The sequence below is a fragment of the Sinocyclocheilus grahami genome, unplaced genomic scaffold, assembly GCF_001515645.1.
Source record: "Sinocyclocheilus grahami isolate Dianchi unplaced genomic scaffold, SAMN03320097.WGS_v1.1 scaffold1983.1, whole genome shotgun sequence".
Lineage (NCBI taxonomy): Eukaryota > Metazoa > Chordata > Actinopteri > Cypriniformes > Cyprinidae > Sinocyclocheilus > Sinocyclocheilus grahami.
The window spans coordinates 127,001-153,537 of NW_015507162.1; the positions used below are offsets into that span (position 1 = coordinate 127,001).

The 26,537-nt window shown below is 35.6% G+C and overlaps 1 protein-coding gene across 1 annotated transcript in view; it reads left to right on the forward strand.

Annotated features, from left to right (window-relative positions):
- Window positions 1-26,294, forward strand: part of LOC107573610 (collagen alpha-1(XIX) chain-like) — a 42,808-nt gene extending 16,514 nt beyond the window's left edge. The window contains exons 8-12 of the mRNA XM_016260039.1: window positions 17,705-17,758; window positions 21,778-21,813; window positions 23,919-23,948; window positions 25,104-25,130; window positions 25,449-26,294. Coding sequence (XP_016115525.1) covers window positions 17,705-17,758; window positions 21,778-21,813; window positions 23,919-23,948; window positions 25,104-25,130; window positions 25,449-25,574 — 273 coding nt within the window. The 3' untranslated portion in view covers window positions 25,575-26,294. The remainder of the gene's footprint in view (window positions 1-17,704; window positions 17,759-21,777; window positions 21,814-23,918; window positions 23,949-25,103; window positions 25,131-25,448) is intronic.
- The last annotated feature ends 243 nt before the right edge of the window (window positions 26,295-26,537 follow it).

The following is a 26,537-nucleotide window of genomic DNA, read 5'->3' on the forward strand; positions in this document are numbered from 1 at the left end:
TTCTTTCTCTCTCTCTTTCTTTTTCTTTCTTTCTCTCTCTCTCTCTCTTTCTTTCTTTCTTTCTCTCTTTCTTTTTCTTTCTTTCTCTCGCTCTTTCTCTCTCTCTCTTTCTTTCTTTCTTTCTCTCTCTCTTTCTCTCTCTTTCTTTTTCTCTCTCTCTCTTCTTTCTTTCTTTCTCTCTCTTTCTCTTTCTTTCTTTCTCTCGCTCTCTCTCTCTCTCTCTTTCTTTCTTTCTTTCTTTCTCTCTCTCTCTCTTTCTTTCTCTCTCTCTCTCTTTCTTTCTTTCTCTCTCTTTCTTTCTTTCTTTCTTTCTCTCTCTCTCTCTCTCTCTCTCTCTCTCTCTTTCTATTAGTTAAATAAAACAAACTAATAAATAAAATCATAGTTTGGATATGACTTTGTATTTATTTATTTAGTTTAATAAATAATGAAGTACTTGAACTATGGAATATTTGTTAGTTTATGATTTAATTTTTTTAAACTAAAATAATACATTAATTAATACAAAACTAATATACAAACTAAAATGTATAATAAAAACCACGATATCATTTTGTAGTTTAGGATTTTTAAAGTAAACTAATATAAATGAAATAAAACCAACTAAAAAAATCTAAATAATATACAAACTGAAATAAAAATAATAAAAAATAAAGAGAAACTATTATGCAAATTAAAATAATTACATGTACAATACATGAACTATGGCTTTATTTATTAGTTTTAGTATGCATATTAGTTTGAATGTTTATTTTAGTTCGTATATTGTATTTTTTTTTTAGTTTATTTAATTTATATTAGTTTAATAAAATCCTAAACTACTAAATGATATCGTAGTTTGTATCATTTATTTTAATTAGTATATTAGTTAGATTTATTAGTTGGTGTTTTATGTCATTTTCATAATGAAAACTTATTTTAGTTTGTATATTAGTTTATGTATTATGTTTAAGTATTTATTTAATTTGTTTTTATATTGTAATTGGTCCTTGCTCAAGACAACATCCCAAAACCAAGGCCCCCTCAGAATATCCCTGCTAGAACTGCACATGGACCTCAGACTTGCAGTAGTTTTACTCTATTAACCTTGACTCTAATGTTCTCAGGCACGTCAAACAAGGTTGCTGCGGGTCTTGAGCTTGTAGCCTCCCAATTATCGAGTAATATTATCCAGCTCTGCAGCTGCTGGCCAGCGTGTTACAAAGAGCCCTGGACAGCTGTAATGGTGCTGCGGGAGTTCAGAGCACTAGACCTCAAAATCCACTACTTAATGTGTCAATACGGGATTGTCCACCAACATGCCCATCTGCCATGTCTTCTCCAGGGGGATTCAGGAAAAGACAGACTGGCCGTTGCACCAGGAGAGAAGGTATGGCATTTTGAGTGGCATCGCTGTGGTGTGAGTATGTTAACGGAGGCTTTGAGCTGTATCTTGCTGTAAGATTGATGCCACACTAACAGATTTGTATTATCTCAACGTGCTTGAGAAATCGTTTGTCTATCATTAGTTTCTTTCCAGCGTCTTGATGGGTAAAAATAGGGCCACAGTCTGCAAACAGCACTGTTAGACTTTTAGCATAACATGCGGGGTGTCATAAACGCATTTTAGGAGGATCGCTGCAGAAATTGCGAAGGCATTCCTGTGAATTTCACTGTACTGTGTGACAGGTGGTAAATGAAGCCTGATGTTTCTCTGCAGATGTTATGAAGATCTCTCATGAAATAACTGTGGTTCGCTGGAGTCCCAAAGCTTTAGAATTTCTTTGGATCTCGGCATGATGTCTAGCTTTTGAGGATCTTTTGGTCTACTTCACTTTGTCAGGCAGGTCCTATTTAAGAGATTTCTTGATTGCGAAAAGGTGTGGCAGTAATCAGGCCTGGGTGTGGCTAGAGAAATTGACCAACTCAGGTGTGATAAACCACAGTTTTAACAGGGGGGCAAACACTTCTTCACACAGGGCCATGTAGTTTTGGATTTTGTTTTCCCTTAATAATAAAAACCTTCATTTAAAAACTGCATGTTGTGTTTACTTGTGATATCTTTGACTAATATTTAAATTTGTTTGATGATCTGAAACATTAAAGTGTGACAAACATGCAAAAAAATAAGAAATCAGGAAGGGGGCCAACACTTTTTCACACCACTGTAGTTTATTTAATAAATCATTCATGATTCTCATGCTTACCTTGAATTTGCATGCATAATGTATGCTTCCGCTTTAACCAGTTTTAAACAATTGTTTAAACCGTGTCTAATCATATTAATTGAAATGTGATTACATGAAACACGAGCTGTATAAATCAGCCCAATATCTTAATAATGTTGTAATTCAAGTGTAATTTCAAAATGTGGTCACACTAGCCAGGTGTTTTAATAGATGAATTAGTGGTTTGAATTTATATCTGTTTGAAACTGAAAGCGAGTCATAGTCTTTGACCGTGAACATGGTCAGCTTTTAACCCCAAAAGAGAAAAGGAGTATAAAATGCTGCCAATTTGTAAGGTAGAGTGCGACCGTTACAGTGTTCTGAGCTATTAAGCTCACAGAATGTCACTCAAAGGTTAATTGCAGTGAGTGACCTACACGAACCCTTTTTGTGGATCACTTCGAACGTGTCTCTTGAAAGAGTTTGTACCCAGTGATGAAAATTGCCAGTCTCAATCGTGTTTCATGGATTGAGTGAAGTGGGATTAATCGCATGAGGCGTTCTGTTCAGAGTAAACCAGCGTTTCTAGATCCTCAATACTAGCTAATGCACAACACGTCCAAAATGTAATTACCTGGGCTGGTTTTGTTGTTATGGAGATGTACTTTCTAACCACGCTGCCTCCCTAAGAGCTCGCTTTCTCTCCTTGTAATCCAATATTCAACTAGAAACCAAAATGACATGACTGATTTTTGGCCAGTAAACCTGAATTCAGAGACCACCAACATGCCTGAATTATTTATGAACTGAAGTAGTTGTATTAATGGCCTCGCAATTCATTAAATCATACTCTGTATTATTCTTTTAAACTGATTAAAATCTAGGGAGTTTCAAGGTTGTTTTTAGGTGAAAGTGACCACATGAGTCTGGTTTGATTGATAGACCCAGAACAAAATAGGAAGTTGTTTTTGATAGTATTAACTAGTATTAACATATGTATATTTATATTATTTATATTATTTTGTTAATTTTCAAATTTTTATGTTCAACTCTCAGTGAAATACTTCCGTTGTTTAATAATAAATAAATAAATAAATAAATAAATAAATATATATATCATTTTTTATTATTCAGTTATACAATTTTATATTTAAGAAAATAATTATGTGAGCGCTTTTATAATTAATATTCTTTCTTTCTTTATAATGAATATTCTTTCTTTCTCTCTCTCTCTTTCTTTCTTTCTCGCTCTCTCTTTCTTTTTCTTTCTTTCTTTCTTTCTTTCTCTCTCTCTTTCTTTTTCTTTCTTTCTCTCTCTCTCTCTCTCTCTCTCTCTCTCTTTCTTTCTTTCTCTCTCTTTTTCTTTTTCTTTCTTTCTCTCGCTCTTTCTCTCTCTCTCTTTCTTTCTTTCTCTCTCTCTTTCTCTCTTTCTTTCTCTCTCTCTCTCTTCTTTCTTTCTTTCTTTCTCTCTCGTTCTCTTTCTTTCTTTCTCTCTCTCTCTCTCTCTCTCTCTTTCTTTCTTTCTTTCTTTCTTTCTTTCTTTCTTTCTTTCTCTCTCTCTTTCTTTCTTTCTTTCTCTCTCTCTTTCTTTCTTTCTTTCTTTCTCTCTCTCTCTCTCTTTCTTTCTATTAGTTAAATAAAACAAACTAATAAATAAAATCATAGTTTGGATATTACTTTGTATTTATTTATTTAGTTTAATAAATAATGAAGTACTTGAACTATGGAATATTTGTTAGTTTATGATTTAATTTTTTTAAACTAAAATAATACATAAATTAATACAAAACTAATATACAAACTAAAATGTATAATAAAAACCACGATATCAATTTGTAGTTTAGGATTTTTAAAGTAAACTAATATAAATGAAATAAAACCAACTAAAAAAATCTAAATAATATACAAACTGAAATAAAAATAATAAAAAATAAAGAGAAACTATTATGCAAATTAAAATAATTACATGTACAATACATGAACTATGGCTTTATTTATTAGTTTTAGTATGCATATTAGTTTGAATGTTTATTTTAGTTCGTATATTGTATTTTTTTTTTAGTTTATTTAATTTATATTAGTTTAATAAAATCCTAAACTACTAAATGATATCGTAGTTTGTATCATTTATTTTAATTTGTATATTAGTTAGATTTATTAGTTGGTGTTTTATGTCATTTTCATAATGAAAACTTATTTTAGTTTGTATATTAGTTTATGTATTATGTTTAAGTATTTATTTAATTTGTTTTTATATTGTAATTGGTCCCTGCTCAAGACAACATCCCAAAACCAAGGCCCCCTCAGAATATCCCTGCTAGAACTGCACATGGACTTTGCAGTAGTTTTACTCTATTAACCTTGACTCTAATGTTCTCAGGCACGTCAAACAAGGTTGCTGCGGGTCTTGAGCTTGTAGCCTCCCAATTATCGAGTAATATTATCCAGCTCTGCAGCTGCTGGCCAGCGTGTTACAAAGAGCCCTGGACAGCTGTAATGGTGCTGCGGGAGTTCAGAGCACTAGACCTCAAAATCCACTACTTAATGTGTCAATACGGGATTGTCCACCAACATGCCCATCTGCCATGTCTTCTCCAGGGGGATTCAGGAAAAGACAGACTGGCCGTTGCACCAGGAGAGAAGGTATGGCATTTTGAGTGGCATCGCTGTGGTGTGAGCTAATATGCTGATTTGGTGCTAAAGTATTATTATTATTATTAATGTTGAAATCAGTTGTGCTGCTTAATAGTTGTATTTTTATTTACAGTGATATGTTTTTCTTCAGGATTCTTTGAATAGAAAAAATATCTTTTGTGACATTATAAATATCTTTAGTCACTTTCTTAAAAAAAAAATATATATATTCCTGACCGAAAACTTTTGAATAATAGTATAATATTTTTTTTATTTGTAATAGTTTTATGCATTTTAGAATACACTGAAAAAAATTGTGTAGAAACAATTTTCAATCAGAAATTGATAGTTAATTTCACAAATAATTGCTAAAAATGGCAAGTAATATGTTGAATTGAATATGAAAATTTTAAGTAGACAGCCTGAAATATTATCTTGTAAAATGTTCTTAGTTTCTTTCACAACTCTGAAAAATCTTTTTACAGTGTAAAAGTAGCAAAAACAAAATATCGTTTTGAAGTTATAAAGATTATTAGAGATTATTAGTTTTATGAGCATGTTTATGTCTTTAATTCAGTGTGTTACTTGCCATTTCTTTGTAATTATTTGTGAAATTGCATATGTGGCATCAAACTCTATACTGGAGTCAATAGTGTGGTGAGTGGAGTTAAATAATTGCTAATGTACAGTCTACTAAATCAGTCATTTATGAGTTTATATTTAAGTAAAACCTAGACGTGAGGCAGTTCACTAGGTTTTAAAACCATGCTGAAGTGAGTGAAGTCACATAACGTTAAGCAGGTTTTAAAAGCTTCTAATAGCTTTGCAGCAGAAGGGACACATATTCCAGAATTTTATTACTGTTGTAAATTTTAAGAAAACTCTGTAGAGAAAATTAGCCCATGAAACTCGATTATGATAGACATCATTACCTAATTATGCTTATACAAATCTTCTCCGTTTCAGACTTGTACATTTGAAGCAACAATTTACAATTCAGTTATCAATCACTGATGAGCAGTGAGAGCAGTATTTGTCAGATATGGCCACAGCATTTGGTGTTTTCTGCTGGAAATGAAGTCAGTCGTCTTTTCCAGCCAGTTCTCCTGCATCTGGATGGTCTTTCTGACAGCAACGTGAGTCTGTGTGAATCAATGCTGTTTTATAAATTGTTGCGAGTATAGAGGTTGTCTAGAAGACTTTGAATAGCATCTTACAACTAGTAAATGGTTTCCAAATAGAGTTTCTGTCACTGGTCTGAAATGGTTCTTCACATATATTTCACTTCACAATGCTGCTCCGTTCTGTTTGAGGAGGCATTTTGTGAAAGCATGTTTTTGTCTGCCTGCCAGTGGATCTTTACCAGATGCATATAATCTGCTAGAAAGGTTTCTTTTATCCTGGGGTGTCTTGAGAGACCTGAAATCAGATTACTGCGATGGGATCTTTTCCATCAGTCGGTTGGGATTAGATGCTGACAGACCACAGGGGACAAAGTCTGCATGGCATGGCTTCACATGCTTTGTATCGGACTGAGCTGTTCACTTCTGGAGTCTTAATCGGAGAGTGACTTTGTGGAAGAAAAGGCTTCGATTGAAGGGAATTACTTGCTGGAACGGCTGTAGCTGCTGGAGATGGGCTTTACAGTTTTTGTGAAGTTTAAGAAGACTCTGACTGAGTTTAGACTGGCAAAATATTAAGGTCCTGAAATGTGGCCTTTTGTTCAGTACAAATGATTTTTTTTGTTTGCAGGGCAACACTGTATTAAAATTCCTTTTTTCTTCCACTGCTCTTAAGTTTGAATTGTTTAATGTTTTCAGATTATTTCAAACTCTGTGTATTTTGTAAATTTTATATTAAAAAGTTTTTAATTAGACAATATGCATAGTTTTAATTAATCAGATTACATGTACAATATTTGAGACCAGCCTCCAAATTAAGTAAATTAAAGATTATATCCATTTTATTGTGGCGTAAAGGGTACATTTAGAATTTGTTTACTGTATTATTAATAATAGTAATAAAAAAGAAAAAGTTTGAGGAATTGATAATTTCCTGGCTGAAAATGACCTTTTCCGTTATGTTTATGGCCATCTTTCAACTCTAAAACACAACACAAAGAATAAATATGTCATTCAAAATACAGCTTAAACGACTGTGAAAAACAAATACAGAAAATGTGACCCTCGACCACAAAACCAGTCTTAAGTCGCTTGGGTATATTTGTAACAATAGCCAAAAATACATTGTATGGTTCAAAATTATTTATTGATTGCCAAAAATCATTAGGATATTAAGTAAAGATCATGTTCCATGAAGATATTTTGTAAATTTCCTACTGTAGATATATCAAAACTTTTTGATTAGTCATATGCATTGCTAAGAACTTCATTTGGACAACTTTAAAAGGCGATTTTCTCAATGTTTAGATTTTTTTTGCACCCTCAGATTCGGCCAAATATTGTCCTATCCTAACAAAACATACATCAATGGAAAGCTTATTTATTCAGCCAAATTTTAAAAAATGTACCCTTATGACTGGTTTTGTGATCCAGGGTCACAAATGTCCTTCATATTAACAAGGTACTTTGTGCTGTATTTTTACAGAATTCTTTTAATGTTTGTTTCCATAGTATTGATCATAGTCACAGGGGTACAGTTCACGGTAATCCATTAAGTAATAGTCATATAATTTTTCATGTTTTTTTCACTTTCTTAAGATGTCATAAACTTGTCTAAAAACTTGACATCAGTTAAACTCGTCTAAAAAGCCCTGAATTCTCTTCCATTTTGCTGCAGACTTTCAAAGCCATGACCTTGGCATTGTAAGCTTCAGTCACTCTCAATCGCACTTCCTAATTTTTACAAATTTATGCAGATCCAAAACTTAAAATACAAGCTTTCCTTAAACTTTAACACTGTTATTTTATTGCCTTGCAAGCACTGGACAATTTCTTTCCTCAAAAGTGAGTCTAGTTTAGTTTTCATCTGGTGAACGGGTAAACCGGTCCTGATGGGAGGGCAGAGCATTGCAGGTGAAAAGGTAAACATCTTCAGTTTATCACCTTGAACGCAAGGATAATTCACATTCTGATTTCCATTTCGTGCTATTAATATTTGATTTAGCTGCACAGTCACGGCTATAGTGGAGTCTGGGTTCATGCTTTCAGTACTTCTAAAAAGCAAACGCTCCCTTTTCTCATACATTCTCTTTTATTGCGTTACAAGCAAACAAACACATTTGCATAAACTTGCTGTGGCTTGGAAACCAATGCAGCTCTTGTTAGGAGTTTGCAATGAACTGCATACATATTCATGTGTATATAAATCCCTTTATGCAGATGGGCAATTTAACATGCTATAATTAAGAATGTCCAATTCATAATCATCTCACCATGATCAGACCAAAGAGAACACAACTGACTTGTAGACAGAAAGAGAGAGACTGTGTTTCTTTGGCACCTGGAGAGCATAGGGTGCATCAGAGAGTGAACTGTAATTATGAGCTTATGCAGAACCACTAAAATGGTTTAATTGAATCTCATTAGAGAACAATAGGCTGTTTAGTAAACATTTAAACAGGGTAGCCTACAGTAAACTGTGATGTTGCTAGAACCAGTTCTAGTTGAGCTGTATCATACAACATATGGTGTGTTTTTGGAAACATGAATGATTTTGAATTTGTGTTTCAATTGTTATTAATGACAATTAATACATTTCATTCTATGAACCACACAAAGTTGTAAATACAAGATTGTTGGACTAGGTTTTACAAGAAAATACTATTTCAGTCTACTTCAAAATTACACTTTTAATTCAATGTGTTACTTGCCGTTTCTTTGTAATTGTGAAAAATCTTTTTTGTTGGTCCAGTGTATGGTGGAATTGCATTTCTTTGAATGCTCTAATTAAATGTATCATCTGTATTATAGACTCCAATTTTGATGTGCATATATTATGCATATTAAGTTACCTGAAAACATTGTGGTGAAGATTTTGTGGTGCAATATGGTGTAATTTAAATTATGGATGTTAGGGTTTTTTTGTCAACTTGTGTACAAAAATTTTATTTTTTACAATAGAGTATAAAATGCAGAGTTAGGGGCCGTTCATGCAGAACACGTTTATCCATTCCAATGCCCTACTTTTCCATTGTTTTTCTATGTAAACACACGCTAGACAGTTGTGTATGACTGTTGCACTCACGTTTCGCGTCAATTGCAGTGTCACATTTTTGAGAAGCCGTGTCAAGTTGAAAGTATTTCAACTTTTACAAACAGCGCTGCTTATCAATGTCAGTTCCAAAACAGTGGACCAATCAAAAGACCCTGGAGGCGGGGCAAGCATTGCAAGCTTTTGTTTACAGTAGCAACAAGTTAAAAGTATTTCAACTTTTACAAACAGCGCCGCTCATCAATGTCAGTTCCAAAACAGTGGACCGATCAAAAGTTTAGACGCATAGACGTGTTCTGTGTGAATGGCCCTTGGTCCAAATTGATGAAAATCAAGCGTAGCGTTAGTTCTGGCAGGTCACGTTAGTCAAGCTCGCATCAGCTGACTCTCAGCTGATCCCCATCTACCTATAGGAATACAACACCTATCTAAGCATTCATATATAAGGTCCCTCAGTATTATCAGCAGTTTTCGCATTGCTCAATAGCTAATTACCCTGCTACATCCCCAGCTCCTCGTCTATCAGTCAGGATTCATTCTCCTTTGAATCAGACTAATTCTAAATGTGTACATTAAATTATTGAACTTTATTAATGATATCTGCAATACATTAATTTTGGTTCTGTTCTGTTTACCCTGGGGGGGTTATCGCTGCTCTCCCTGCTCTTATCCATACTATGCTGCATGGATGCGTAGGGAGTTCTTGCCTAGAACAGAACCATACCGCCAATCCAAACTCTATGCTAATTGTCAGTCATCTTTGACGATAGTGGTCCTGACAGAAATTATGATTTGTCACTCAACTTGTGTTGAACTATGAAATACTTCTGTTGTGACTCTTTCTTTGAATTTCACTGAATTCAACTTTAACATTCAAATTTGGCATCCTGTGCGGCTTTGCGAATTCACTTTAAATTCATACTCCTAGATTGAAAGGCAGCCAGTTCTCACATTCTTTTTGCCCATCCCTGTACCGAACAGTTAGATCCTTCCACTGGCAGTTTGTAAAGCCGCATTGTTACACAGCACTGAGGGACCAGAGACCAAATAGTTTGGATTGGATCTCCAATTAATCAAACGTAACTGAGAGTTGTCGTGACATGTTGTAGAAACCAAATGCTCAGCAAGGTGCACATATTCTCAGCCATTCTCACTGCTGTCACATATTAGCATCTTCTGAGGTCCGACATGCAGCTGTCAGCCTCACCTGCTAGACCATTAAGCACATCTGATCCTTTAGTACATGCTGGAACATCTATTTCAATTGTAAGTTCACAGAAGGCATTGTACATTTTTTAGAATGAAGAAAATGAGGCTTTTAAGAAACAATAAGAATAAAAACTATAAAATGTGGGTATTTTATATTGCTTTGTTTCGACAGGTCTGAGGATTGCATGTGAGTTTTGAACTCTTATAGGGGACATATATTTTGTTCAGTCAGAGACAGAAGTTCTGTTACATCATCCAAGGACTCCAGGCTATGATGATTTTGTTTTATTAATTTTTTTAATAATTAAAAAAAGAAAAAAAAAACATTCTGACTTTTATTTCATAACATCTAATAAAAGCAAGTTCTTGGAGGAATACTTCCTAAATATGTTTTTTTTCTGTTAATATTTTAACACTTCAACACTTTAGAATTGGATTAGCAAACTTTGTATAAATGTATAAAGAGATGTATGTTTTGAATTTTTTCCCTACCCTTTTTTCTTGAGCTTTTCTTTTGGACATTTTAGGCCAATATTTTGTTGTTGTTGTTTTTTTGTGGAAAATGTGTGCAGAAGTGTCAGCATTACACCGAAGTACAGGTGCAATTCTATATTTGATGAAAAGATGAACTCAATGAATCATTAATGGGCTCATAAAACAACACAATGCATTCTCGTTTTCCACAGACATTTACTGCAGGACATAAATACAAATATCATATCTAATGCTTTTTGAAAAGGGGTTATGGTTTCTTCTCCATGGTACTGTATTTCTTGTTTTTTTTCATTCTATACAAGAGTATAGTTCAGGATGGAGCACATTGCTTTTATAATACTTGCATGTGTTTTTCTGGACAACTTGTGTGTGTGTAATGGATCAGAAACTTCAAGTGGTTGTCATCTTTTATTTTGGAGACTGTCAGTTTTTTTTCTCCAGCCAGGGACATTGGCAAGGGTACAGTGGCCCCATCCTTGATTATATTGCTGTGGTGACAGGCAGTTTTACAGCCCGTCTGATAGATTTAGCCATACTTTTGGGGGGGTGTTTAGACTGAACAGCCTCCCATGTCATTCAGCTGGCCATCAAAGTGTCTCAGAAACACCCATTGTGGCCAATTCTGATTGAGCTTTGATATGAAAATAAACTCTCTTTTTTTTTGCCAGTCTGCTGTTCTCGTTAAATAATGTAATGGTGGGAAGAGATTTTAGCTCATTGTAAGCAAGAACTTTCTGATTTCTGCTTCAGTACAAAAACATGGTTGAATATATAGATCTGGTTTACATTTTCTCGTGATTAAAGTATATTGCTTACTTAAGGAGGCCCTTCTGATTTGGTTGATGTTTATCTTGAATGCAATGTAGAAATGAAGCAGCAATTGGTAGAGGTCGCTGTTGTTGGTCAACCATTGTGATCCATTATTCTTTCTTCCTCTGTTTGTTTACTAATGTTTACTTATTGTATTAAATTATTATACCTATTCAAGTATTGAAAATGTACTCTCTAGTTTTAATTTTGGATGCGTAAGCAGTGTTTTTCTGTTGTTTTCATTGTTTTTTGATCAGCATCTTGAACCAAGAGTTTTGCATTTTTACATGACTGTGAAATTAAAAATTTAAATTAAAAAATCTAAAAATGCATCTTAGCCCCCTTCAGTCTATTCTACTCTACTCCGCCTGTTTTTGAAAACAAGAACGCATCCTCTATGACAAATAGCTGTTCAAAGAGAGCGGTTGGGCAAAAAGCCTTTATATGGAGATGGTTTGGGTTGTATTATGCTAATTTCTAGCTGCAGGCATGTGCTCCGTTATCCAAAATAATCCACATTCATCAATATTAGAATGAGGGTATTTATGTGCATGCATAAAACAAATATAAATAAACATAAATAAACACATTCATGTACAGTATATGCACACTTGGTTTGAATCTGCTGGAGCACAAATTTCTGTACATAATTAATAGTCTTTTTAATGAAGTCAGCTTGCATTTGTGAGTTAAAAGTCCTTTATCTTTGTAAATACGTTCATATTTTTTTTCCCCAGAAATGCTTTATGGCAGATGTAACCTACTCAGCTTCGCTTACTAGACATCGAAAATAGACATGTATCATCGCTTCTTAGTTCACAGCTGTGAGATGAACATTTTGTGCCAGTGTTTTACACGGTTCGTTGAGAAATCTGGGCAGAGGCGTGTATTCGGTGTAGTGGTATTTACATGACGTCAGTGTGAGAGTTGCAATTGTTTAAGAATGTGAGTGTGCAATATCAGATATGAGACACAAAGAATACTTTGACATTTCCTTGGGAAAATCCTTACTGCAATGAATGGCTATTTCATAAACATGACTGGCAGATGAATTGTAGATCGCATCGGCTGAGACTTTCGAGTTACTTCCAAGGCGTGCTTGAGTGGATACGCAAAAACAGATAAATCTTCAACAAAGCCACCGTCAACTGCTCTTTGAAAATCTGCTGCATTTTCTTAACATAATGGAGTTGATTGCAGACATCAAGACCGCTAATGTGCATGTGCACTGATTTTGTTGCATCTGCATGTAGATAGTTGTTCAACTTTCCCAGTGTTAAAACATACACAAGCAAAGCTGGTGCAAACAGATATAGGATACACAATACCCTATGATCAGGATACATATTACGTATACTGTATAGAACATGAAGCTTTATGAATATTAGGGTTCAGATACCTTTAACTACACCCCATATAATTGGGTTCAAAAATGGCTAACCTTTTCAATAATTTACGTGCAATGCAATTTGAAGCATCTTTTTATGGTTTTATGTTAATTGCTGTCTTGGAGTGTCCTGTATAATTATAACTGCTATTCTTTAGTAAAATACAGGTTTTTAACGTCTTTGCAAATTTATTAAAAATAAAAAGCCTAAATGATTCCATTGCATAAGTATTCATACCCTTATCTGGGACAGTTGACATTTAGCTCAGGGATAATATATTTTGCTTGTAGATGTTACTGCACTTCGAGTGAAGTACCTGTGGCTAATTCAATTGAATGGGTATGATTTGGAAAGGCATACATGTCTTAACAAAAGGTTTAACAGCTGATAATGCATATCAGAGCAAAAACTAAGCCCTGAGGTAAAAAAAACTACCTGTAGAGCTCAGAAAAAAGATATATAAAAAGATAGATATATGGTCACACTTTCTTTTAAGATCTCTATTCTCACCAATTCTTACTATTAACGGCAACTTTTGCCTCTAAAACTCCTAATTTGCTGCTAAAATATGGTCAAGCAGAACCTTTTTCAAGATTCATTTCTAGTCAAGGATTGTCCAAATGAGTCAACGAGTGAGTCTTTTAAATGATTCATACTGCTAAATTATGTATTGAAAACTGATTTGTGAGTCTTTTTGATTAAAAAGAACTAGCTCATATGGATCATCCGTTTGTGAATCAAACTAGTTTTGCAGCATGATTGTTGTTGTCTACAGGTGGCGAGGACACTGCACATGAAATGTTGATCTTATTCTTCTATTAATCTCATATATTGTCTGTTTATTGTCTTGGTTGTATTTTGTGGCAACCAGTCTTTCTGTCTCATCACACTCAGACTGCAAGGCCACAACTCTGCTAGAATGTCCCCTTCTTTTGCCACGGCACTGTATAGAATCAATGTGCGTTTTGATGCTGTCTATCATTACTCTGATTGCAAGGGTGAAAAGGCAGCAGCTGGAGAGCCGTTCCTGTGGGATCACCTGGGAAAGATGTAAGAAATTTGATGAATGTACTGTAACATATGGCATTATTCACAGAGAGTCACCACCCTGAGTCAATTCGTTCTAATGGCTGACTAATTTAAGTCTTTTAAAGTCAATACCTGATATCTGAGGCCCACAGGGGTTACATGAGAACGCTTCGAATGGAATGTGCATGACGCCGTGTATCACTTGTCCGTTGAGACGCTCAGGGCATAACATGGCATGTTAGTTACACTATCCTTCAGGATATGACAGGTTACGTGTAGCGTTAATTTAGATGTCCTGAGCTATGAAAAGATGCTAATTTGTTTTTCAATACTTGATTAGCAGAAGAAAGAATTTTTCATATGATATACTTAAAATGTTTATTTGAAATGTAGAGTTGAGTGATATTTATGATAGACAAATTTCAGTGGTAATGGTGAAGCAGCTCAGCATGTTTTCCTAAGTGAAAGTTTGATTCAGATAGTATCCGAGTACCTGAGCTCTACTACTTCAAACGTTTGTAGCAATGAATCGCTGAGCAAATGGAAACTCACAAAAAGCATTTCCTGGCGTAACCCCCTTGGCATTTGTGGCCAGCTCTTGAGATATCTCTGTTACTCCACTGGATCTTGTTCCAAAGGTCTTTGAAGGCCTGCCATTCAGCATATCAACAGTTCTCTCTGCTTAAAACTTGCATGCCTCTGAGATGGGCTGTGTTCATTTTAATGTCAATTTTATCTCAACCAACAGTTAAAAAAAGCTGTGGAAATCGGTTGCTGCACATTAAATGTGTATTTGAGAGGTGTTGTAGGATGTTTATTATGTTTGTGAGTGTTTGTCTGTAAAAAGTCTGCAAGTATCTGTATGCTTACATTAGCCAGATTTGCACACTTTTGGATACGTAAGTCACGCTTAATAAAATATTGACTCTACTGGCATCTCCAAACAAATGTATGCTAAAGCTTTTCTCAGAACTAACTTTATTATTTTAAACAAATGGTGTCAATGTGAATGTGAATTTTTGTTTGGTTTTGTTCAATTTTGTTTCAATTTTCGTTCGTCTGGGTTTGTTTAGATTTACTTGGTCTCATCCGGTTTGTTTGGTTTTGTCTGTTTGGGTTTTTGTTCTATTTATTTATTTATTTTTGTTTTGTTTTTTGTTTTGAGTTGGCGTATGAAGTCTTACAGGTGTCCTATCGGAATAACAATATTTCCACGTTTCGTTTCATTTCGTTTTGTTTTTGTACAAGTGTCCTAGCAGTATAAACTCAAGGTTTTCAACTAATTGTTTTGGAATTTGAAACCTATGGAAGCCTGTTTCAACCTTAGCAATTAAAAACAATTCAAATTAAAATAAATTTAAAATGAATGAATGAATTAATTAATTTTACTATGAGGTAGAAACCTGCTTCCATAGAAACATCTTTTTGTGAAATGTTTTAATTGTGCTATATTTCTTTTAAAACAAAATCAAAGCCTCTTGATTTAATATTTCATCTGATGTGATGATATTCATATATTAAGTGCTGCTATGGTGTCCAAACACTTCTTGGGACCGCTGTGTGTGTGTGTGCCTCTGTATTGGGAAGAAGCCAGATTGTATTGTGACCTGGCCTGTTCTGCAGCCAGGACGCACTGTGAAGTACATAATTATCAGGCAAGTGAGCAGAGATCCCTGCGGCATTTTGACCTCACACTGGCGTGACGAGACAGACAGAGAGAGGGACGCAGCCCTGATTTTAACCCATCCTTCACCTCCCCGCTCATGCTGAAATGCCCAGGGCGAGCAGAGGCTAACTATGCAGTCAGTCTCTCCATCCTCACTCCCGAGGTAGGAACAGCCTGTAGACCTGGAGCTCAAATCAAGTCCCTCTGAAAAGGGCGAATGCAGCTGTTCTTAACTGGGGCTGCTCTTGGGGAGGTGGGACAACAAAGGAAAGGTGCACTGGTTCCCTCAAGGAGTCATTAGATTGTGCTGAAAGCAGGACGGGAGTGCTCTCTCCAAAGACCCCTCTGAACATACAGTACATCATTTAAGAGCAGTCGAGGTCTAACCTCCATCATGCCGTCCCAATGCAAGCTTCCCTTCACCTGCGTTTTCACAGTACTGCAATCCTGATCAAGTGCAGATTCTTACTTGCATCTATCTTTGATAGCCTCAGCCAAAGATTGTGTAGAAAGTAATTGCTCGCTGGATTGAGGTCCTGTTGAAAATTGAACGCTAACTTGCTGAACACTGCAAGTATACAGTGCATACTGCCCATTTTCTTTAAATAGTATGTGAAATAATAGGTATTATGCAACAATAAATGCTTAAAATTTTAGGATACAACTTTGTCACATGCAGAGAGTTGCATGTGAGTTGGGGACAAGTAATTTGACATTTTTAATTTTATTTATATTTATAATAATATGTTTTATGTACTTTATATATTTTGTTCTTTTAAATTATTATTTTTTTATATTAATTTCTTATCGGAAGCAGTGTGAAGCAGTTAGGTTCTTTTTTATTTTAATTTAATTACATTTAAGTTTTTATTTATTTTTATAATTTATTATTTTTATTTATTTTAATATACTTTTTTGTTTTAATGTATTTCATTTTTTGTTTGGATTTTATTGCTTTTATTAAATTTTATGTATTTATTTTTCTATTCTATTCTGTCTGACCACATGGCAGGTGTAAGCATGGTCCAAATTAGTAAGCAAGCAACAGTGCTCTCTTGCAGTTTCATTAATCGTTGTTCAGAAGAGCGCAAGTGAATAGGAACTGCTAAAATTACATATCTAAAATGTTATTCAAATACAATAATCATATTTTTTTTAATGAAGCCTCACGATCATCATTTTCACAAAAAAGAGTCTCACAGCTGATGCAAAAGGAGGCTTGCCAGATTTCTCTTATTTGTATTGACCTTGTTTTATGGAGAAGGGCTCCAGATTAGTGTTCTCGAGCCCAAGCTTTCACTCAACTGTCTTGACAAGCCTCGCCATCATAAGAGTAAATTAGTCGCACCTCTATCCGTGAACTCGGAGACATTATTAAAAAAAGGGCGATTCACTCATCTGGCCCTAATATAATTCAGTATTAATAGTCTCACTCGAAAGCGTAACTAAGACAAATTGCTGTATTTTGAGGGCCAGCGTTCCCGTCTCTCTAAGTACCTTCTGACTTATTTCAGAAATCTCTCTCTGTGTAGCTGCCGGTCTTGATGTGTCACACCCAACAAGAACCGCTGTAAATTTAGCCTGTCGATACGTGTCCGGCCTCATTTATCAGCCACCTCTGCTCGGCCGGTTTTCCCTCCCTCACCTTCTTGTATTCCTCCCCCCCCCCCCCCTGCTCTCCCTCTTTTGCTTTTCACCACTAGCAGTTTTGACTTTGCCTGTGGTTTTGCCTTATCTCCAATCAGATTCCCTCTCACAAAGCCCTAGCAGGCAGGTGATGGGAATTCTAATCCCGGCTCCAGCTGGAAGGCTTGAGAAAACGAGTGTGTGGTTTTGTGTGTATATTTAGGGTGTGCCATTTGTGCAAATGGTTCACTAAAAAGCACAGAAGTGAGAAAACAGATTTGTCATTTAAATGAGGGCATCTCAACACTCATTCTTGCCATCGGTGAGATAAGCCGCTGTGCTTCACTGACATGATTTTCACTATATGATGGCTGGAGCGGCTCCCTGCTGAATTCCTAAATTGGGGGAAGTCAAACTGATACATTGTCTGCTGACTGGAAAGATTTTCCCCTAAGTTGTCCTGCCAGGATGCTGTGAGGAGCTGGACTCTGTGATTAAACTGGTTCTTGTTCTTTGTGTCTCCTCAGGGTTTGAAAGGAGATCCTGGACCTCAAGGCCTACCTGGTCTCAAAGGTGATAAAGTAAGTCACCCTGCAAGTTTGATTTCTTGTACCAACCTTTACAAACTGTAGCACAGAGAGAGATAGAGGCATAGTCTCTATGATCTTAGGGATGCTTTTCAGTCAGTGAACTTTCCAGAATTTTTCTATACAGTATATAGAAAGCCACAGAGGCCTATATATGCGAGTCATATATTTGCCTGAACATTTTCAAGGTTCTTTTTTTATTTTTATCATTTTAACATTTTAAAGTTTGAAAATGTCACTGCTAAACTTTCTAGAACTCAGATTTTTCCCATCTCAGACCCAGGACATTACTAGAGACTCCTCCAGACCAATATTCAGATTAGCGGTCAACGGATATTGGTTTCTCAGTGGCAGATTCTGCAACCCATCCAATCATAAATATGTGGTGACAGCCTTGCAAAATGTCAATAGTTATTTGTTAGAACTCAAATATGACGTCAGAAAGGTCAAACTACAGAATTTAAAGGAGGAAATGTCTGCATAGTAGGGTTGAACAGAAAATGAGTGACGAACATGAGTTTTGCAGTTTATTGCACATATTGAAATTATATTTAAATTTTAGAAGATAAATATTTATGTAAATTCTTATTTTATATAATCAATTCAAATGTAATGATGAATGGGATATTCATTGGCTGATATTCTAAGTAAAAAGTGTTACACTAAGGTTCAAAAGTCTGGGGTCTTTACGATTTTTTTAAATAAACTTTTGAAGTAATTGCATTTCTCAGTATTTCAAGATAGAAATATCAAATGTGTCTCTAATAATAATGTGTAGTTTAATTTCCTGTTGATTTATATTAGTAGTAATCAATGTGGACATAAGTGGGGCACAGCTGACACATTTTTCAAGAGAATTACTCATGCTTATTGACACTGATTTAACATGCTATGTGCACAAGACCAAATCCAGAGATGTGAGTGTCAAAATCAAACTTTAGTATGTTGTTTCACAAGCCATATATTTCATTTACTGTATATAATATAGATCAATATCTCAGCCAAGAGTGAACACAGATCTAGTCACTTCAGTAACTGTTTGAATCAGGCATTGGTTGCGGAATGTAAAGGTATCCTTTTTATATTATGATATTAATTTACTAAAATCCTTTTAAGAACCATGACCACTGATGATACAAGGAAACATGCGATCATTGATCATGTAGCTTATATTTCTTGTGCTGTGTGTAGCATATAGTAAATGCCTCTGTTAATCAGGCAGATGAAATGCTGCTCTATTTTGTGGGATGTGGGAATCGATTTTATTACTGGAAGTCACATTTGTAGTGATCGTGAAAACCATAATGTACACTACGTGAGAACAAACAAGAAAATAGAAAATGTAGTGTAACTCGGATTGTGTGTAAATATTAAAGGAATGTTTCAGATTATGAACAGGTTAATCTCTATAGGGCCTTTCGCACCGTGGGAACCTTTTCATAGTACCAGAACTAATTGTGGAACTACTCACTTTTTGACGTTTTCGCACCGCCGGAACTGGGTGCGGTTTTAGTACCGGACTGCCTTTTTCGAGAACCAAATTAGCTCCTACTCCGGAGCAGGGTCTAACCGGCACAACTGGTACTACCCGTGACGTAAGTTGACACTGATTGGCCAAACGCGTATGTAAACGCCCTCACCCGCCATGATTTAAAACGCCGTGTAAACATACTGTAAGCATGTCAACTTATTTCGCAAGTATGGAGAACAGCGATAAATGGACGGACGCTGAAGTGCAGGCACTTGTAGCAAATGTAGCACTGCCAGTTGTCGTTGGAGATTTTTAGTCCTCCTTTCCGTTCTTTCAATCGCTTTACGTATGCGTCGATATTCCATGTCCATTATTGTGAAACCCGCGAGACGCAACAAAAACACAGCCCCGATCACAGCGTCCTCCATCCTCCTGTTGTTAATGTTGTTCTTCTTTGTTTCTGTTGTTGAACGCCGCGCACAAATGACGTCGCTGTCGACTGGCTTACGTCACTTCCTAGTACACACTGTTGGTGTGAATGCAACCCTTTAAATGATACTGGGAAATAGATATAATAGAAATACTTTAGTACTGTACATTTAGTTCTGGAACTAAAGTGGTGCGAAAAGCCCTCATTTGCAGGATCTGAGGCATGCTTTCAATTAACGCAGATATGAATTTCAATTATTTAGTAAAAACAGAACAAATATGTTTATATTAAAGCATTTAAAATGGGCAAGGCATCCCAGAGGGTTTCCAAATCGAAAAGTGAAGCTCATATTTTTAGAGATATAATGTTTAATTAATTGTAATGTTCTCTGAGAACACGTCTTCATAAATCTCCCTAAAATTTGTTTTACATATGCTTAAACACAAGACAAAAACATTTAGCCAGTCTGCTAAAATAAAAATTTCATTCACTTAAAATAAAGTAAATAAATGAAATTTAATAAATTGTCTGGGAATGTCTTGTTTTCTAGTAAAAAAAATAAATGAATTGAATCTTTCTACTGGAAGACAGTGCAAAAATACTTTTTGGAAACGCATTTTTTTTTTGTTGCAGTGTTTACTTTAAGTTTCAGAGCAATGCCTTTCCCCAATCACTTTTGTTTTAATTGCATCAATGCTCTGTAAACATAATTTTTTGTTTGTTTTCACAAATTTAGTTTGTTTCCGTGGTAATAGACCACATGTCACAGATGCTGTTGGTAGAACATGAGTCGCCTTTAATCTGGAACTTTCCTTTAAAATGCCTTCCAGAGTTCCAGCTCATCCAGACAGACCTTCACAGCAGAGGGAAGATGTGACTTCAATGAAACAGAATGTAGAATAGAGCTTCCTACTCTGATATCTGCTTCCCCAACCCCCCGTGCACACAGACACACGCGTTCACACACAGACCACCGCGGCACTGCTTTCCAAACAATAGATCAAATGTTATTCGTTAATTAGCTGCCATATTACCCATTGTCTTTTACAGTTTTGGGTTTCTTTGTTTGCTTGCGTGCACACTTAATTGTCAATGCAGTGCTTTCAAGCCTTGAAGTTCTAATGAGCTTAGAGCAGAGAATAAGCAGCTTCTTTTCATCTCATCTCCCAGTCAGACAGAGGGTGGGAGGAAAACCGTTAGTTCGGATTGTAACTGACAGTCGGAAAGACACGTCACGCTCTTCAAACATAGAATGACTCGGAATATCTTCAAACGGGGCAGCTTTAGGTGTTCACAACTTTATATTTCTGCAAACTTTGATGTGGAGTTTCTGTGGATTTAAATTGAATTTGAGGAAGGCTCTGCCTGTTTTTGTCAAGGGGTTTTGACTTAAACTGATGTCTCCGCTTGTATTTCATAACCTTGAATATATGAAAGTCCTTCATTTAAGAGCAGATGAGCACAGATACAGGAACAGCCCAGTCGTTTTATTATTATTATTATTATTATTATTTTATTTTATTTTTTCAGGTATGTCCCACAGAACTATTCTTAAAGGAATCGTTCTCCTGAAAATGAAAACTTTGTCGTTCCAAACCTGTATGACTTTCTTTCTTCTGAGGAACACATGAGGAGCTGTTTCTATAAAACATGGGAGGAATTTTCAGTTAAAATGTGGAACGAAATTTTCACTTTTGGGTGAACTGTTCCCAAAATAGTTGACCCCAGATAAATATGTGGAAATAAGTGTAAACACCATAGTACAGATTAGTTTAAGCGAATTATTGACATTTGGATTTGCATCATTTCTAAGTATAGCACATCTCTCTGAAATATTTGATTCTGATTGGTCAGTCACAGAATTGTGTGGTCCGATATTTTTATTTAATTGCCATTAAACTGTGTAATAAGTGGGATATTATACAGTTAAGCTGATCATTATACTTAACAGACTATATAAATAGACCTGATTTATAATGTGCCAATGCTGTGTTAACTATACATTATCCTTTACTCATCTCTGGATATTTTAGGAACAAAATGCTGCTTTTGGGATGATTTGCTTTTATTTGTACAGTAATCACTCCTCTGAATTTTGTCTTTCTGTTGCAGGGGGAAACAGGTCCGTCAAGTACGGGAACACTCTCGGTATGTATCTTACATCATCCTCCAGCAACCCTGCATGTTATTTCATAGCTTAATGTAAAACTGACTCTTTTTAAATGAAACCAATCATGAAGCATGATCTGCATTATTAATGATATGCATTAAGCAGTGAAATGAGATTTGTGGAGAGTCATTGCTAAGGTTTAAGGAAACGGTTAACACTACTAATTGCTGACATAGATGTGAGAAAGGTGCTCAAGCAGGGTGTAATGATACATACAGTCTTTATACAGTAGGAAAGACAGGTAAACAGAGTTTCAAAGCTGAGAGACAATTACTTTTATTAACCTCACCTTCAGCTGTGTTTGAGTATGATCCAGTCAATTCCTGATGAAGCAAATATCAAATTTTTTATGATTTAACTTACTGATTTACTCTAAAATTAGTCTGATTAAGTACAAGCAATTAATATTTTCAGTAAGGATGTATTAAATGGATCGAAGGTGACAGTAAAGGCATTTATAAATCAATTTCAAACAAATGCTTTTCTTTTGAGCTTTCTATTCATCAAAGAATGCATCACAAGTTTCCACAAAAATATTAAGCAGCATAAGTGTTTTCAACATTGATAATCAGAAATGTTTCTTGATCACCAATCCATCATATTAGAGCGATTTCTGAAGGATCATGTGACACTGAAGACTAGAGTAACGGCTGCTGAAAATTCCGCTTTGAATCACAGGAATGCATTGCATTTTTAAAATATAATAAAATAGAAACCAGTTATTTGAAATTGTAATAATATTTCACAATATTTGTACTGTATTTAGTTCGAGTAAATGCAATTTTGAGACATCTTTCAAAAACAAGTTTGAAAGCAGGATTGTAAAATGTGCTGTTAGCAATGTTTCATGTTGATTTTAATACTGCAAATACTGCATTCACTGCATTCAAGCAAATAAATAAAAAGCAAAGAAGAGCCCACACATGCTCAGTCAGGGGCGACCAACAGCAGTGTGGACAGACTTGGAGGTTAGACGTGTCCTGCAAGTAGAGAGCTAATATTTCCACACATTAAATGAGGGACACGTCCACTATATCTCATAAGACACCAGAATGGGATGTATGTTCTTTGTGTGTAAGGATATAGTACTGCAGCTCTGGCCCTTTATGTAACATAAACATTAAACTAAACCCAGCGGAACTATATTAGGGCATAACAGTTATTTACACATGCTAATTTTACATTTTATGAGGACAAGCAGGAATACCAGGGATTCAAACGTGAGAGCCGACAACACGCTTGCCATATCACCACTCCCTCTTGTAGTCGAGTTGTAAATCATGCAAGACAAAAGCATCTAACAAGCTTTCTTGATGTTTAAACAAATAGCATTTAGCTGACATGTTGGATTTTACATTTCAGGTTTTTATATTGTGTTATGGGTGTTGTAGACATCCTCTAACATCACAGGCCGTCTCTCCCCTGTTACATTCTGACAGTTTTAGGAGCCTTTAAAGCTCTTGTTCTCCGACTTTCACCGAACACAAGGAGCGAATGGCTATTGTACTGCAGCTCTGGCCCTTTATGTAACATAAACATTAAACTAAACCCAGCGGAACTATATTAGGGCATAACAGTTATTTACACATGCTAATTTTACATTTTATGAGGACAAGCAGGAATACCAGGGATTCAAACGTGAGAGATTCAAATAGCATTTAGCTGACATGTTGGATTTTACATTTCAGGTTTTTATATTGTGTTATGGGTGTTGTAGACATCCTCTAACATCACAGGCCGTCTCTCCCCTGTTACATTCTGACAGTTTTAGGAGCCTTTAAAGCTCTTGTTCTCCGACTTTCACCGAACACAAGGAGCGAATGGCTATTTTTGCAGCTGTTTCTAAGATGTGTCAGTATTTTCGAGGATGCCAGCTGAAAGATGACTCCACACTGTTTTACTCTGAAATCTGAAAGACTGTCTGTGTGTGTATGTGACTGGTCATGCTGTTTGTCCTTTCAATGGGTCATGTACTGTAATGATATGTGTTCCTGACCTTTGTTCTAACAGTGTTAACAGCTGAACTTAATTGCTGACTTTGTTTGATGAAACGGGTTATGATCTGTCGTCTGCATTCTTCTAGGTTGAGCAGCAAGCTCAAAAAGGGGACCAGGTAAAAACATATTTGGGTTTTGTGTTCTAAAACTATACTGTACTATACTTTTTCAGAACGTTCTGCAGCTAATCCAGCCAGAACTGCTTAACGTACAGACTCGATTAAAATCTGTTTTGTAGAGAATTTTCGACTGGCTATTTTAATAATTAAAATGTAATGTAAAAAAAAATGTAAATGTAAAAAAAAAAAAAAAAGACATCATACTAACTTTTGTGTTAAAAATTGAGATCAGTCTCTCTTATCTAGTTCTAAATCTATTTTCTGAAAGATAGTATTATGTTATATGGTTCATGTTCAGGGACAACATAAAACAATATGTGCTGAGCATGTCATCTGCAGCACTTAAATAAAACCTAACTTTACCTAAAACTTGTTCTGTTACTTTATTGCAAACACTGGCATTTCCAAATTTAACTAGTGACTTTACACAAGATATTTTTGTATTTACTTCCGTTCAAAAGTTTGAGAGATTTCTGTTCATTAAGAAATTATTTTATTCAGCAAGGATGCTTTTTTCCCGTTTTTTTCTATTCATCAAAGAATCCTGACAAAAGTATCATGGTTTACACAAAAATATTAAGCATCTAGTTTTAACATTGATGAAAAAGAAATATTTCTTGAGCGTCATATCAGCATATTAGAATGATTTGTGAATGTATTTACTTCCGTTCAAAAGTTTGAGAGATTTCTGTTCATTAAGAAATTATTTTATTCAGCAAGGATGCTTTTTTCCCCTTTTTTTCTATTCATCAAAGAATCCTGACAAAAGTATCATGGTTTACACAAAAATATTAAGCATCTGTTTTTAACATTGATGAAAAATAAATATTTCTTGAGCGTCATATCAGCATATTAGAATGATTTGTGAAGGATCACGAGACACTGAAGACTGGAATAATGACTGCTGGAAATCACAGGAATAAATTACATTTTATTTGTGCTGTTTTTACTGTATTTTCTATCAAATAAATACAGCTTTTGTGAGCATAAAGACTTCTTTCAGAAACATCTTACATACCCCAAACTTTTGAACGATAGTGCAAAGATAGATTAGGATAATAAAGCTTAGCCTAAAAATGTTGCTTAAATAGAGACAAATTTGGATGATTTAAAATATTCAGAGAATCTATATTTTTTTATTTTTTTGTGCAGGGTCCCCCAGGAACTCCTGGAGGAAAGGTAAGCACTTCAGCAGCATTTTCATGAATTAATTTAATCATTTTATTTATTTTTTTGCCTTCCTTAATGAAGTTCACCCATGAGCTGTGAACATGCCTCTGTCTCTCAGCACTTTAGTAAGCACCGGCATGTAAACCCATCCAGGCAGAGCCAGCTGCTTTGTCCTCATATTTAACATGAGGATGTAATCATGGATGCAATAATTTTTTTGAGAGCATTAATGACCATGGACAGGTGGAAACCTCCGGACCCGTCTGCTTTATGTACTGCAATGCTTTCTGAGAACTGAAACCCTGATCCTTTACCCATCATCCCCAGGGAGACGCTGGCCTGCCCGGTCAACCAGGAGCACCAGGGAAAGAGGCCAAAAGGGTGAGTAAACCGATGCAGGTCGCCGCCTGTGTGGGCTGGATCCATGTTGCGTATAAGTGTTTGTGTGACTGAGCCATCAGCCAGACGGGCTTTTGGGAGTGACCCGGCAGCAGCTGGAACGAGAGAAAGATCGGGGAGCTCTGTGTGGGCCTAGTCTCATGGGAATGACTGTGAATATTCAACTGTAAGGTCAATCGTAGACTGACAGCATGTGTGGCCGACCCCAGCAGGAAACAATCTCAAGGGTGATTTACTGTTCAGTCGTGACATGCTCGAACGTATTGATAAAACGATACTGTTTCATTATTGATTTTATCCTTTGTTTCTCATCGCCACCGGCCAAGGGTTAAATTGTTAGTCTGCCCACGGCACGAAAGCTTTATGTGAAATTTGACTGCCTGCAACAAATTGCGGTTGCGCGTTCCGCTTATTTGAATTACCTAAGCCGCTGAGCCATTTCACTAGAGGCGCGCTAACACCTGTTAACGCAAATGTTATCTCGGCTCCTCGAGTGGTTAATGGTCCTGAATGGTGTACAGTTGTTTCTCGACTCCCTTGAATGTGATAAAAAGTATTAAAAATGCATGCCACTTAGATGGAGGAGAATACTTGGGTCTGCCGCAGGGACTGTAAGCACAGCATTAAGCCCATTCAACAGAATGAATGAATATTTATAATCCTCCGCAGTGGTGTTCACTGGAGTGTTATCATGACACTGTTGGGTATTTTCAGTTCAATGATGGATTGAGTGATGCACTGTACCATAGACATCTGGATTTTGTCCACATTGGTTGGGAGCGTTTCCACTCGGAATGGCAGTGGAATTCCTTGCTCAAGTTCACAAATGGTGTGTGTATTCAGTGTGCAACAATGAGGAGTATTGAGGATTTCATTAAAAAACATTTTTTTTTAATATATTTTCATTTCTTTTAAAGTTATTGTTATATATTGTAATTTATTTGATTAATTTATTTTGTTTATTATTTTGTGAAAATTGGCTAGAAATTAGAAAGGTAGAAATTATAAAGCTACTGT